The sequence below is a fragment of the Trichomycterus rosablanca genome, chromosome 4 (genome assembly GCF_030014385.1).
Source record: "Trichomycterus rosablanca isolate fTriRos1 chromosome 4, fTriRos1.hap1, whole genome shotgun sequence".
NCBI lineage: Eukaryota > Metazoa > Chordata > Actinopteri > Siluriformes > Trichomycteridae > Trichomycterus > Trichomycterus rosablanca.
In genome coordinates, this window is record NC_085991.1 from 52338844 (window position 1) to 52349249 (window position 10406).

Consider the following 10406-nt stretch of genomic DNA (forward strand, 5'->3'; position numbering starts at 1 on the left):
CGTAAATCTCAACCTAATTTTATATAGTAGTCCATCTAACAATGTATGCATGAATCGTTAGGTATTAAGGTAGTAAGCATTGTATTCGTAGTGTTATTGTTCGTTTAATAAACATTATCATTTTATGCAACTTGACACTGTGTTTTTAATTGCTTTGACGCGAGAAACAGTTCATTTTAAAGAACTTACAATCAGAGAAAAGAGACTTGTTTACGTATGATATATTAAACCGAGGTTTCCAGCGGTCAACCTTTAAATCTAAAATCGCTGGTGGTGCTCCGTAATAAAGGCTATTAATTAATTATATAATTAATTAATCGATCATTATTTTAATCCAATCAATACTACAATTGACTGACAATTATATTTGAATACAATTTAAACAAGGGTTAAGGGCCTTGCTCAGGCACCCAACAGTGGCTACTTAGCAGTAATAGGGCTTGAACTGGAGACCATCTGATTACTAGTCCATTACCATAACCATCTTTCCTAACTCTTGACTTCAGGTGGTTCATTTGCACTCGTTGTGTACTAGAACTATGTGGAGTTAATTATATGCATTCTCTTTGACACAATTGTTTGATGAAGGCCTTTTTTGTTCTAGCATGAATGTGTCTCAGTCCCATAAAGACCTGGTTTGGTGAGTGTGGTGTGAAGGAACTTGAAGCCTGCACCCTAACCCTGACTTTAACACTGTTAAACACCTTTGGGATGAACTAGAATGTTGATTTTGAGACAGGACGTCTTTGAGGAATGAGCACAGATTATCACAGACACATTGTAAAAGCTCTTTTTAAAGAGTGGAGGCTGTTATAGGTGCAAAGTGGGACAATTCCATATAAAGCTCCCTCACAGAGCTGGACCTGAGTGAGAACAAGCTGGACGAGTTCTCCCTGCATTCCCTGCGACATCTCCTCTCCCGAGCTAAACGGTGCCTGGCAATGGATGATTGAAGCAACAGTTCAGCCAAAATGTATTTTACACAGTTTGTTCTTCATCAGTTATCCAAAACTTTACAAAGCTAAAAAGATTTTATTTACACACCAAACAACCAACGAAGAAATTTGACAATAAAATGTAAAAATTATTACATTTAATTATTACAGTCCTAAGAAACACTAAATTACAGATAGTTTAAAATATATTTTTACACCATATAAACTAGATCTTTAATCTTAATTCCAGTTCTTTATTATCAGAGAGTTTTAATTTATGACCAATAATGTTGGATTCTGTAGAGAATAAATCTCAATCAGATTGTTTAACAGGTTTGATGATCAGTGGTGCTGAATTTTTACCTTTATAATTAAGACAGGGACTGAAGTATGGATAGAGTTTCTCAATGAAAGACTGACCAGTAAAAGTGTAGATGTGAGAGCTGTCATCTACATCATAGAAGGAGACCAAACCCTCCTCATAATCCACAAACACCCCCACCTTCTGAGGAGCCTGTTTCAGTGTGAGGGGGAGAAGAGAAGATTCACAAGCCTTATATTCAGTCTTATTTCTTAACCACATACACCAGTATCCATTCTGAGGAGTGAGTTTAATCTCCCCCTTCCTGTTAATGGACTCTTTGGCCACTCCTAAATCCCATTCAGTATTCCCGCTGACCTGCACCTCATAGTAAAATCTTCCTGAAGAGAATCCCTGCTTTCCCAGCACATTAACACAAGAATCAAACCTCTCTGGATTATCAGGGAGATTCTGTCGTTTGTCTCCATGCTTCACTTGTTTTCCATCCTCAGACAAAATGAGTTTAGGATGAGCTGTGTCAGGATCCAGAGTCACGTCCACTGAGAGAAAGAAACACAATTTAAATACATTTGAACAGAGAACAGTGAATAATGGTGAATGTGTTTAGATTTAGTCATGTGATCAATGAGAGTTCACATACCTGCATATTGTTGAATTCTCTTTAGTTCTGTTTAGAAAAAGAATGATGAACAATATTATGTTTTATTACATTTTACATTTGTTTCATTTTTGTTAAAACATCAAGAAAACATTTCTAGTATCAGGATGTTGTTCAGTTCCTCTGTTTAACCTCATCACAAATTCTTACAGATCAAGTAGTTCCCAGTACTTACTGATCTCACCAATTTTCTTTATTTCCATGTTGAGAGATTCCTGAAGCTGCAACAGAGTTCTCCTCAGAGTCTCCACATTCAGATGAGGGTTAATCTTGGTATCAGTCCAGTTCTTGGTGGGTGGAGGACTGCACAGGGACGGGTAAATCTACAGTATAGCAGGACAGAGGAGGATCAGAATGATCCGAGATATAACTGTACTAATATGTGGAGAGTTCTATAAACCTAAATACTCTGGATCAACCACATCAAACTTCATAACACATCTAAAAACACACCAGGATAGGTTTGTTTAGTTTACGCTAGCCATTTAACCATCATTTCCACTCTATAAAATACAATTCTAACACTAAATGTACCCTGGTTTGACAAAGTTACTATACTCTAACTACTTTACTATACTAAAACATGTTTATCTGCAGGTTTATAGAAATCAGACACCCCTTACTGCTGTTAAGTCTGCAAGCAAGTTCTATCTGCCTGGAAATGATAGTCAAGATGTCTGGAAAAATCAGTGTATAAAATGTGTAAATTGTTTCGCTCCAATAAAACAAAATAATCTCATAAAAATAAAAAAATATCCCTAATTAAAATGTTTACAAGATTGATTCATATGATGACAAGCCTGGTTTTCTACTGATTACAAAGCAACATGATGAAGGAAATAGAACCACCTTGTTTATCCTTAAAACTTATATTGTATCCAGTGACCTCTCTAACAAAGTTTCTGCTACTAATGATAAACAGATGGACCCTGACCTGTAGGAGGTGGAGATGATCCTCAGTGTTGGAGATCTGTTCCAGCTCAGTGTTTCTCCTCTTTAGTTCAGTGATTTCCTGCTCCAGATCTTTAATGAACTCTTCAGCCTGACGCTCTGCTGCTCTCTGCTTCTCTTCCATCACTTTAATCAGCTCAGCCTGGTTTCTCTCAATGCAGCTCATCAGAGATCTGAACACCTTCATACTGTCGGCTTTCTCCTTCTCTGTATTTTTCTAAAAAGTGAGAAATCAAATTATATATTTTTATTAAAATTTAAAATTGTACTCACCACTATAGAATTAATTATGACTCACGTTATTGAGTTCTACAGAGGTTTTGATTTCCTTAATCTTTCTCAGTCGTTCCTGGATCAACTTTTGAACTTCTGCTTGAGTCTCACCAAGCTGATTCTGTCACATAAAGAAAAATTTAAACGCTCAGGTGTAAAATGTACTATATGTATAATAATAAATAGGAAAGCCTAGCCTTATATATATGGGCACAGAGAAGTCACCACCTAGACCAAACATAATCACTAATGACATTATAGAACCAAGTTGCTGTCTGTTTAACAAGCGCAGAAAAAAACCTACTTAATTTGGTGTTCAAAGACCATAAAACATCAATCTATTTATAATCAAGGTGGCACGGTGGCTAAGTGGGTAGCACTGTCACCTCACAGCAAGAAAGTCCTGCGTTTGATCCCCAGGTGGGGTGGTCCAGGTCCTTTCTGTGTGGAGTTTGCATGTTCTCCCAGTGTCCACGTTGGTTTCCTCCGGGTGCTCCGGTTTCCTCCCACAGTCCAAAGACGTGCAAGTGAGGTGAATTGGAGACACTAAATTGTCCATGACTGTGTTTGATATAAACTTGTGAACTAATGAGTCTTGTGTAATGACTAACTACCGTTGCTGTCATGAATGTAACCAAAGTGTTAAAATCCTAATAAACAAACAATTTATAATCAGAATCATCCAGTCATGGGGAGTTTCATAGTTTAACCGTTTAGTTCAGTGATGCTCACTGTGTCACAATGCTCCTCACCTTCTTCACTCCACTCTCCTCCTCTATAGGAACAGTTATGTGGTTCTTGTGGTCCCCCTCCATGCAGAACTGACATACACACATCTGGTCGTCTTTACAGAACATCTCCAAAGGTTTCTCATGTTTCTGGCAGATGTAATCCTCCAGGTTCTTCACAGGATCAATCAGTTTGTGCTTCTTGAGTTTAGCTGCAGTTTTGTGAGGCATCAGATGAGTGTTACAGTAAGAAACTCCACAATCCAGACAGGACTTTACAGCCTCCAGCTTTTCTTCAGTGCAGTAATCACACAGCACACTCTTAGGTTTGGAGGGAAGTTGTTCTGCAGCGCTGCTGGATTTCACCTGAACTGATTTTTTAAACTCAGCAGCCAGACCAGAGATGAAAGTATTTACATTAAGTTCAGGTCTTTTAGGGAATTCCTTTTTACAAACTGGACACTGGCAGATTGACCTGGTGTCCCAGCATTTTTTGAGACAGATCATGCAGAAGTTGTGTCCACATGGTGTAGAGACTGGATCAGTGAACACATCCAGACAGATGGAGCACTGGAGCTGATCTTCAGACAGGAAACTGCTGGAGGAAGCCATGACTGATAGAGGAGATGAAGAGAGAGAAGAAGAATCATTATTTTTACATGTATAAAGTTATACTTATTTAATTATTACTTTCTATTAGCCGTTTTGAAAAATCTCCTGTGAACCCAAGTCTTGACCCCCAGCTTTAGAACCACTGTGTAGGTCCTGTAAGACATGTAGGAGGATGCAAAATAAATTTGGATATAATCAGCAAATGTTCATGGAGCAAATCCAGAAAACATTCTCATGGTTCACAGCACAGGTCAGTTTACAGTCAGTCATCTATGGGAACCAGGAACAGGACTCAAGTACAGGCAACAAGATAAACACTTAAACAAACTCTCCATAATATGAGACACTAAAACTCATCAGGAGAACAAGTGGAAACTGATGTATGCAATAATCATGCACCAATCACAAACAGGAGATGGAGACAGAATAAAACATGTGTAGCATTGACATTGAGGAGAATGGGGAAGTTGTTAAACACTGCCAGTCGGTCACATTTATCTGACTGATCAGATCAATAATCCACTTGTTTACTGTAGTAAAAACCTTTTGTTTGTGGTAAAATGTTCTCTTCATCTCTGAACCATAAAATACATCATAGTACAGCCATGCTACATTTTCAACATTATAAAATAAAAGACCAAACATAAACAATAAGTGATGGTGGTAAATGACTGCGGTAAAGTTTTATAATATTATTAGACATTCATCTGATAATTGAGATTCCTTGTTTTCAGTTAATAAATATTTAAAAATATATAAAATTGCATTACTGTAGGACCTTTATTCTGTAATACAGATGTAGTAAATCATACAAATTACTACATATCTTTTTTTTTCATTCTTAGCAGTTTTACATATAATTTATTACTGTACTCATTACGGGGGGGGGGGGGGGGGGGGCGTCGCGGACAAACTTTACAGTGTACACACTTGAGTGTAATTACAATATTTCAATGTTTTATTATAAAAAGATTTAACAATCTGAACGTCAAACATTGCTTATCTTTGCAAAACACGAACACGGAAACGGTACAAATCCGATCTCTTCCCTACACACTCGCTCCCTACGCCCTATAGTGCACTTAACATTCTTAAATGGCCAGACAATATATTTTATAATTCACATTACACGACAGGTGAGACATTCTTTTTTCTTAATATAGCGCTTTTATTTAGGAAAAAATAGTTCTTACATAGGCAGGAAAATCTATGGCAGACGAGTCAGAACAGCGGATTGGGCGTAACGTTATTTCTCCACACTTGTGCTCGATTTACACTGAAGATATATTTAGTAAATAAGTACATGTCCGCGCATGCACGCGCTTGTGTTCATTTCCGGTTGAACTGATAAAAAATGTTGATTTTGAAAAATTAAAAGACGAGCCGTTTTTCAGTTTCTGCTTGTTAGCTCACAGCTAACGCTAGCCAGTGTGGCTTTTCACTTGTCTCTCTGTGTTATCACCTTACACACCTTACAGCCAATCAGCGAGCTCCAATCGCCTACTCCTCCCACCCCTCCCTTAGTGTGGCTGCGCGCATGTCCTAAAGTCTCAGTTTTCAAGGTAAACCTGAAGCAGAAATTTGGCGCTTCACATTTAAAAAATACCGTCACCATTTTTGAATACCGTCACCATTTTTAAATACCGCGGTATAACGTAATACCGTCATACCGCCCAACCCTAGTACTCATACTGTAGGACTGTAATACAGGTGTAGTGAGTGGTACATGTTACTAGGTAACTACTACAACCTTCATTATATCAAATCATACATGTAATAATGTTAAATGATTATTGTAAATGATAATGAAGGTCAGGTGAATGTTCAATAATAATAATAAGTAACTTGTAGAAACGGTGTAGAACGGTGTAGAAATGGTGTAAAACAGGAAGTTCTCTCACCACAAACACTTTCAGTAATAAAGCTGAATAAATTTCCTCTCCGAGCTGCTTTATTTCTGCTGCTGTTCAGTTTATCTGAAGTAATTTTACTTCCTTCAATGTGGATTTTGAACTTTATGTGCTGCTGAAAGAAAATGAACTTCGTCTGTGTAACAGTGACGTGTTTCACTTTCGCTTCTGCTGAGTGACGTCATGAAACGATGATTTTTGTGTTCTTGGTTTTGGTCACCAGGTGGCGCCTTCACCATCTGAAATTACAGCATGGACCACAATGCACCTCTCGATATGATCAAAACAAAAAACCCATAATTCATAAGTATGAAGAAATAAATGATTAAGATACACTATACACTATATGACCAAATATATGTGGACACCCTTCCTAATTATTATGTTCATGTGTTTTAACCAAACATATTGCTAAGAGGTGTATAAAACCAATTATAATAATTAATACGCTTATAGCCTTGTGGCAACAGTTTAGGGAAGGCTAGTTCCTGTTCCAGCATGACTATAACCCCTGTGCACAAAACAAGGTCCATGAAGACATGATTTGACAAGAAACTCTGGTGTCCTGCACAGAGCCCTGACCTCAACCCCACTGACCACAGTAAGAATGAATTCAAACATCAACTGTGATTCAGGCCTTAACGTCAAGCAATGGGTACAACTTCCCACAGACACACTCAAAATCTTGTGGAAAACACTCTCTAGAAAAGTGAAGACTGTTATACACTATATTGCCAAAAGTATTCACTCACCCACCCAATTCATTGAATTCAGGTGTTCCAATCACTTCCATGGCCGCAGGTGTATAAAACCAAGCACCTCGGCATGCAGACTGCTTCTACAAACATTAGTGAAAGAATGGGTCGCTCTCAGGAGCTCAGTGAATTCCAGCATGGTACCGTGATGCCACCTGTGCAGCAAGTCCAGTCGTGAAATTTCCTCACTACTAAATATTCCACAGTCGACTGTCAGTGTTATTATAACAAAGTGGAAGCGATTGGGAACGACAGCAACTCAGCCACCAAGTGGTACCACGTCAAATGACAGGGCGGGGCAGCGGATGCTGAGGAACATAGTGCGCAGAGGTCACCAACTTTCTGCAGAGTCGATCGCTACAGACCTCCAAACTTCATGTGGCCTTCAGATTAGCTCAAGAACAGTGTGTAGAGCTTCATGGAATGAGTTTCCATGGCCAAGCAGCTGCATCCAAGCCTTACATCACCAAACACAATGCAAGAGCAGTAGAGACGTGTTCTCTGGAGTGCCGAATCACGCTTCTCCATCTGGCAATTCGAAGGACGAGTCTGGGTTTGGCGGTTGCCAGGAGAACGGTACTTGTCTGACTGTATTGTGCCAAGTGTAAAGTTTGGTGGAGGGGGGATTATGGTGTGGGGTTGTTTTTCAGGAGTTGGGCTTGGCCTGCTGCTGCCTGAGGTTTCTCCCCTGCCCTGATAAAGGTGATGTTGTGCCTTGCTGGGAGCTGATGTTTCCTCTGCTGGATTCCAGTACAGATGGCGTCAGCTACTGCCTTCAGCGCCTGGTCATGGCACCAGGTGTACCTCCCCTCTCCCAGGGCTTTAGGGCAGCAGCTTAAGATGTGCTCTAGGGAGCCTTGACCCATGCACAGGGGACATACTGGTGTTTCTGCTAGCCCCCAGCACTGCAGGTTGGATGGGCCTTCCACTGCCTTCTGGTTCTAACGGTGATGCCTGCGGAGGAGACCCTATTGTCAGCTGAGTCTCTGTAGAGCAGCACCTCCCTGGCTCTGGTGACTTTGAACTCCTCTGTCAGACTAGTAAAAGGAAGCTGCAGCTTGTTGGTGTGCCCATACAGGGCAATGCTGCTTAGGCTCTTTGGCAGGCCCAGCCACCTGCGCAAGTACTGGCTAATGTTGCGCACGAGGCCCTCCACGATGGTTATTGGGACTTCGTATATCAACAGTGGCCACAGGAGTCTCGGCAGGATACCATGTTGATATATCCATGCCTTGAACTTTCCTGGGAGACCTGACTTATCCACTGCTGATAGTCAGTTTTTCATCTCCGCTTGTGTTGACTGGACTGCTGTCTTGTCCCTCAGAGTGCTGTCGAAGGTCTTTCCCAGGCTTTTGACAGGCTTCTCCGACACTGATGGAATGAGGACTCCTTTCCTCAGGACCAGAGACCTGGATTTGGCTGGCTTGAACATCATTCTCGCCAATGTGATGATCCTTTCTAGTCCCCACAGAAGCCAGCGGCATCCTGTCACTGTTGTTGCTGTGACTGTCAGGTCGTCCATGAAGGTTCGAATCGGAGGTTGGCGAATGGCCGATCTGGACAGGGGGAACCTACATTCCACTTCTGCTGCTTTGACCATCATGTTCATCGCTAGGGCAAACAACACCACTAATATGGTGCAACCAGTGATGATGCCCTTCTCTAATCGATGCCATGCTGATGTTATTGTCCCAGAGGTAAATCTCAGACTAAAACCGCTGTAATAGTCCCAAATGAGTTCATTGATCTTCTCTGGTACGTGGTATGTTGTCAAAGCTGTTGACACAAGCTTGTGAGGAATGGATCCATAGGCATTGGCAAGGTCAAGCTAAATGACTGCCAGGTCCCCTCGGTTTCCCCTTGCCTCCCGTATCAACTGCGTGACCACTCCTGTGTGTTCTAAACAGCCTGGCATGCCTGGGACTCCTCTCTTCTGCACTGATGTGTCAATATAGGAATTCCTCAGGAGGTACTCAGTTAGCCGGTTAGCAAGAATCTTGAAAAAGATAATGCCATCCACGCTGAGCAAGGAGATGGTGCGGAACTGTGAGATGTTACTAGCAGTTCCGCACCATCTCCTTGCTCAGCGTGGAAGCGAGTTTGGTGTGGAAGAACTTGACTGGCCTGCACAGAGTCCTGACCTCGACCTGATAGAACACCTTTGGGATGAATTAGAGTGAAGACTGCGAGCCAGGCCTTCCCGTCCAACATCTGTGTCTGACCTCACAAATGTGCTTCTGGATAATGGTCAAAAATAATCCCATAATCCTTGTGGGAAGCCTTCCCAGAAGAGTTAAAGCTGTTATAGCTGCAAAGGGTGGGCAGACATTTTATTATACCCTATGGATTAAGAACGAGAGTCACTCAAGTTCATATGCATGTGAAGGCAATATAGTGTAGCTGCTAAATGAGAGGAGGGATTGTTGGTGACTGTCTTAATGTACATTGATTTATAATGTGATTTTTATTAAGATGTTAGTACTATTATTTTTTTTAAAGAATATCAACATTTGCCCAAGTGCAGTATAATGTAGGACTGTGTGATGTAGCAAAAACTCATATCACAATATATTTCTTATAAACATTATATGGCCAAAAGTATGTGGACACATAATCATGATCTTGTTGGACATCCGAAACCATGGGTATAAATAGTGTTGGCCCCCACTGTGCTGATGTCACTGCCTACTCTATTCTGCAAAGGCTTTCCACAACATTTTGAAGTGTGTTTGTTGAAAATTGTGCCCATGTACAAATGTTCTGTTGATGTTCTGATTTCATCATAGAGTGCTTATTATCATTATGGTCAAGACTTTGTGGAAGCCACCAAAGTTTCTTCATACCAAACTTGTTAAACTTTGACCTTGCTTTGGGTCAAACTGGATCAGGAAAGGGCCTTCCTTAAACTGTTACCACAAAGGTGAAAGCATAAAACACATCTTCCTTCAGTAATTTTTATATGCCTATTAACATGCAGTGTGGCTGAAATGCCTGAACTTAATAATTATGAGGGCTGTGAAACTAAACAGCCACAAACACTTCAACACTTCTTGAAAGGCTCTGAACAAAATTATCTGTGGAGATTTGTGGTTGTTCAATCAAAAGAGCATTTGTCAGGTCAGGCACTGATGCTGAGTGCTGTGTGAGAATACCTGGCTTGCGGTACATGTTCCAATTCATCCCAAAGCTGTATAATGGGGTTTAGGTCAGAGCTCTGTACAAGTATTTGGAGTTCCTACACACCAAACCTGTCAAACCAGTT

General features: G+C 40.6%; 2 protein-coding genes across 2 annotated transcripts; both read right to left on the reverse strand.

Annotated features, from left to right (window-relative positions):
- Positions 1-1159: 1159 nt before the first annotated feature.
- Positions 1160-6592, reverse strand: LOC134312509 (zinc-binding protein A33-like). The gene is made up of 7 exons (XM_062994501.1): positions 6381-6592; positions 3892-4481; positions 3165-3260; positions 2850-3083; positions 2091-2238; positions 1898-1924; positions 1160-1796 (listed from the first exon to the last, which is right to left on the reverse strand). The coding sequence occupies exons 2-7, from the start codon at positions 4477-4479 to the stop codon at positions 1249-1251; spliced, it is 1641 nt and encodes a 546-aa protein (XP_062850571.1). The 5' UTR covers positions 4480-4481; positions 6381-6592; the 3' UTR covers positions 1160-1248.
- A 1444-nt stretch (positions 6593-8036) lies between these two features.
- LOC134312006 (uncharacterized) lies at positions 8037-10312 on the reverse strand. The gene is given in 2 exon segments (XM_062993655.1): positions 8037-9226; positions 10297-10312. Coding segments are annotated over 2 exon segments (1206 nt in total).
- Positions 10313-10406: the final 94 nt, after the last annotated feature.

What these genes read in the sequence shown, in the direction of transcription:
- LOC134312509 (XM_062994501.1), bottom strand. Translation starts at nt 4,479, where the DNA reads ATGGCTTCCTCCAGCAGTTTCCTGTCTGAAGATCAGCTCCAGTGCTCC. An exon ending in AGGAGAGTGGAGTGAAGAAG is followed by an intron (nt 3,261 to 3,891) that starts GTGAGGAGCATT and finishes TTTATGTGACAG; the next exon opens with AATCAGCTTGGTGAGACTCA. An exon ending in CCTCTGTAGAACTCAATAAC is followed by an intron (nt 3,084 to 3,164) that starts GTGAGTCATAAT and finishes CTCACTTTTTAG; the next exon opens with AAAAATACAGAGAAGGAGAA.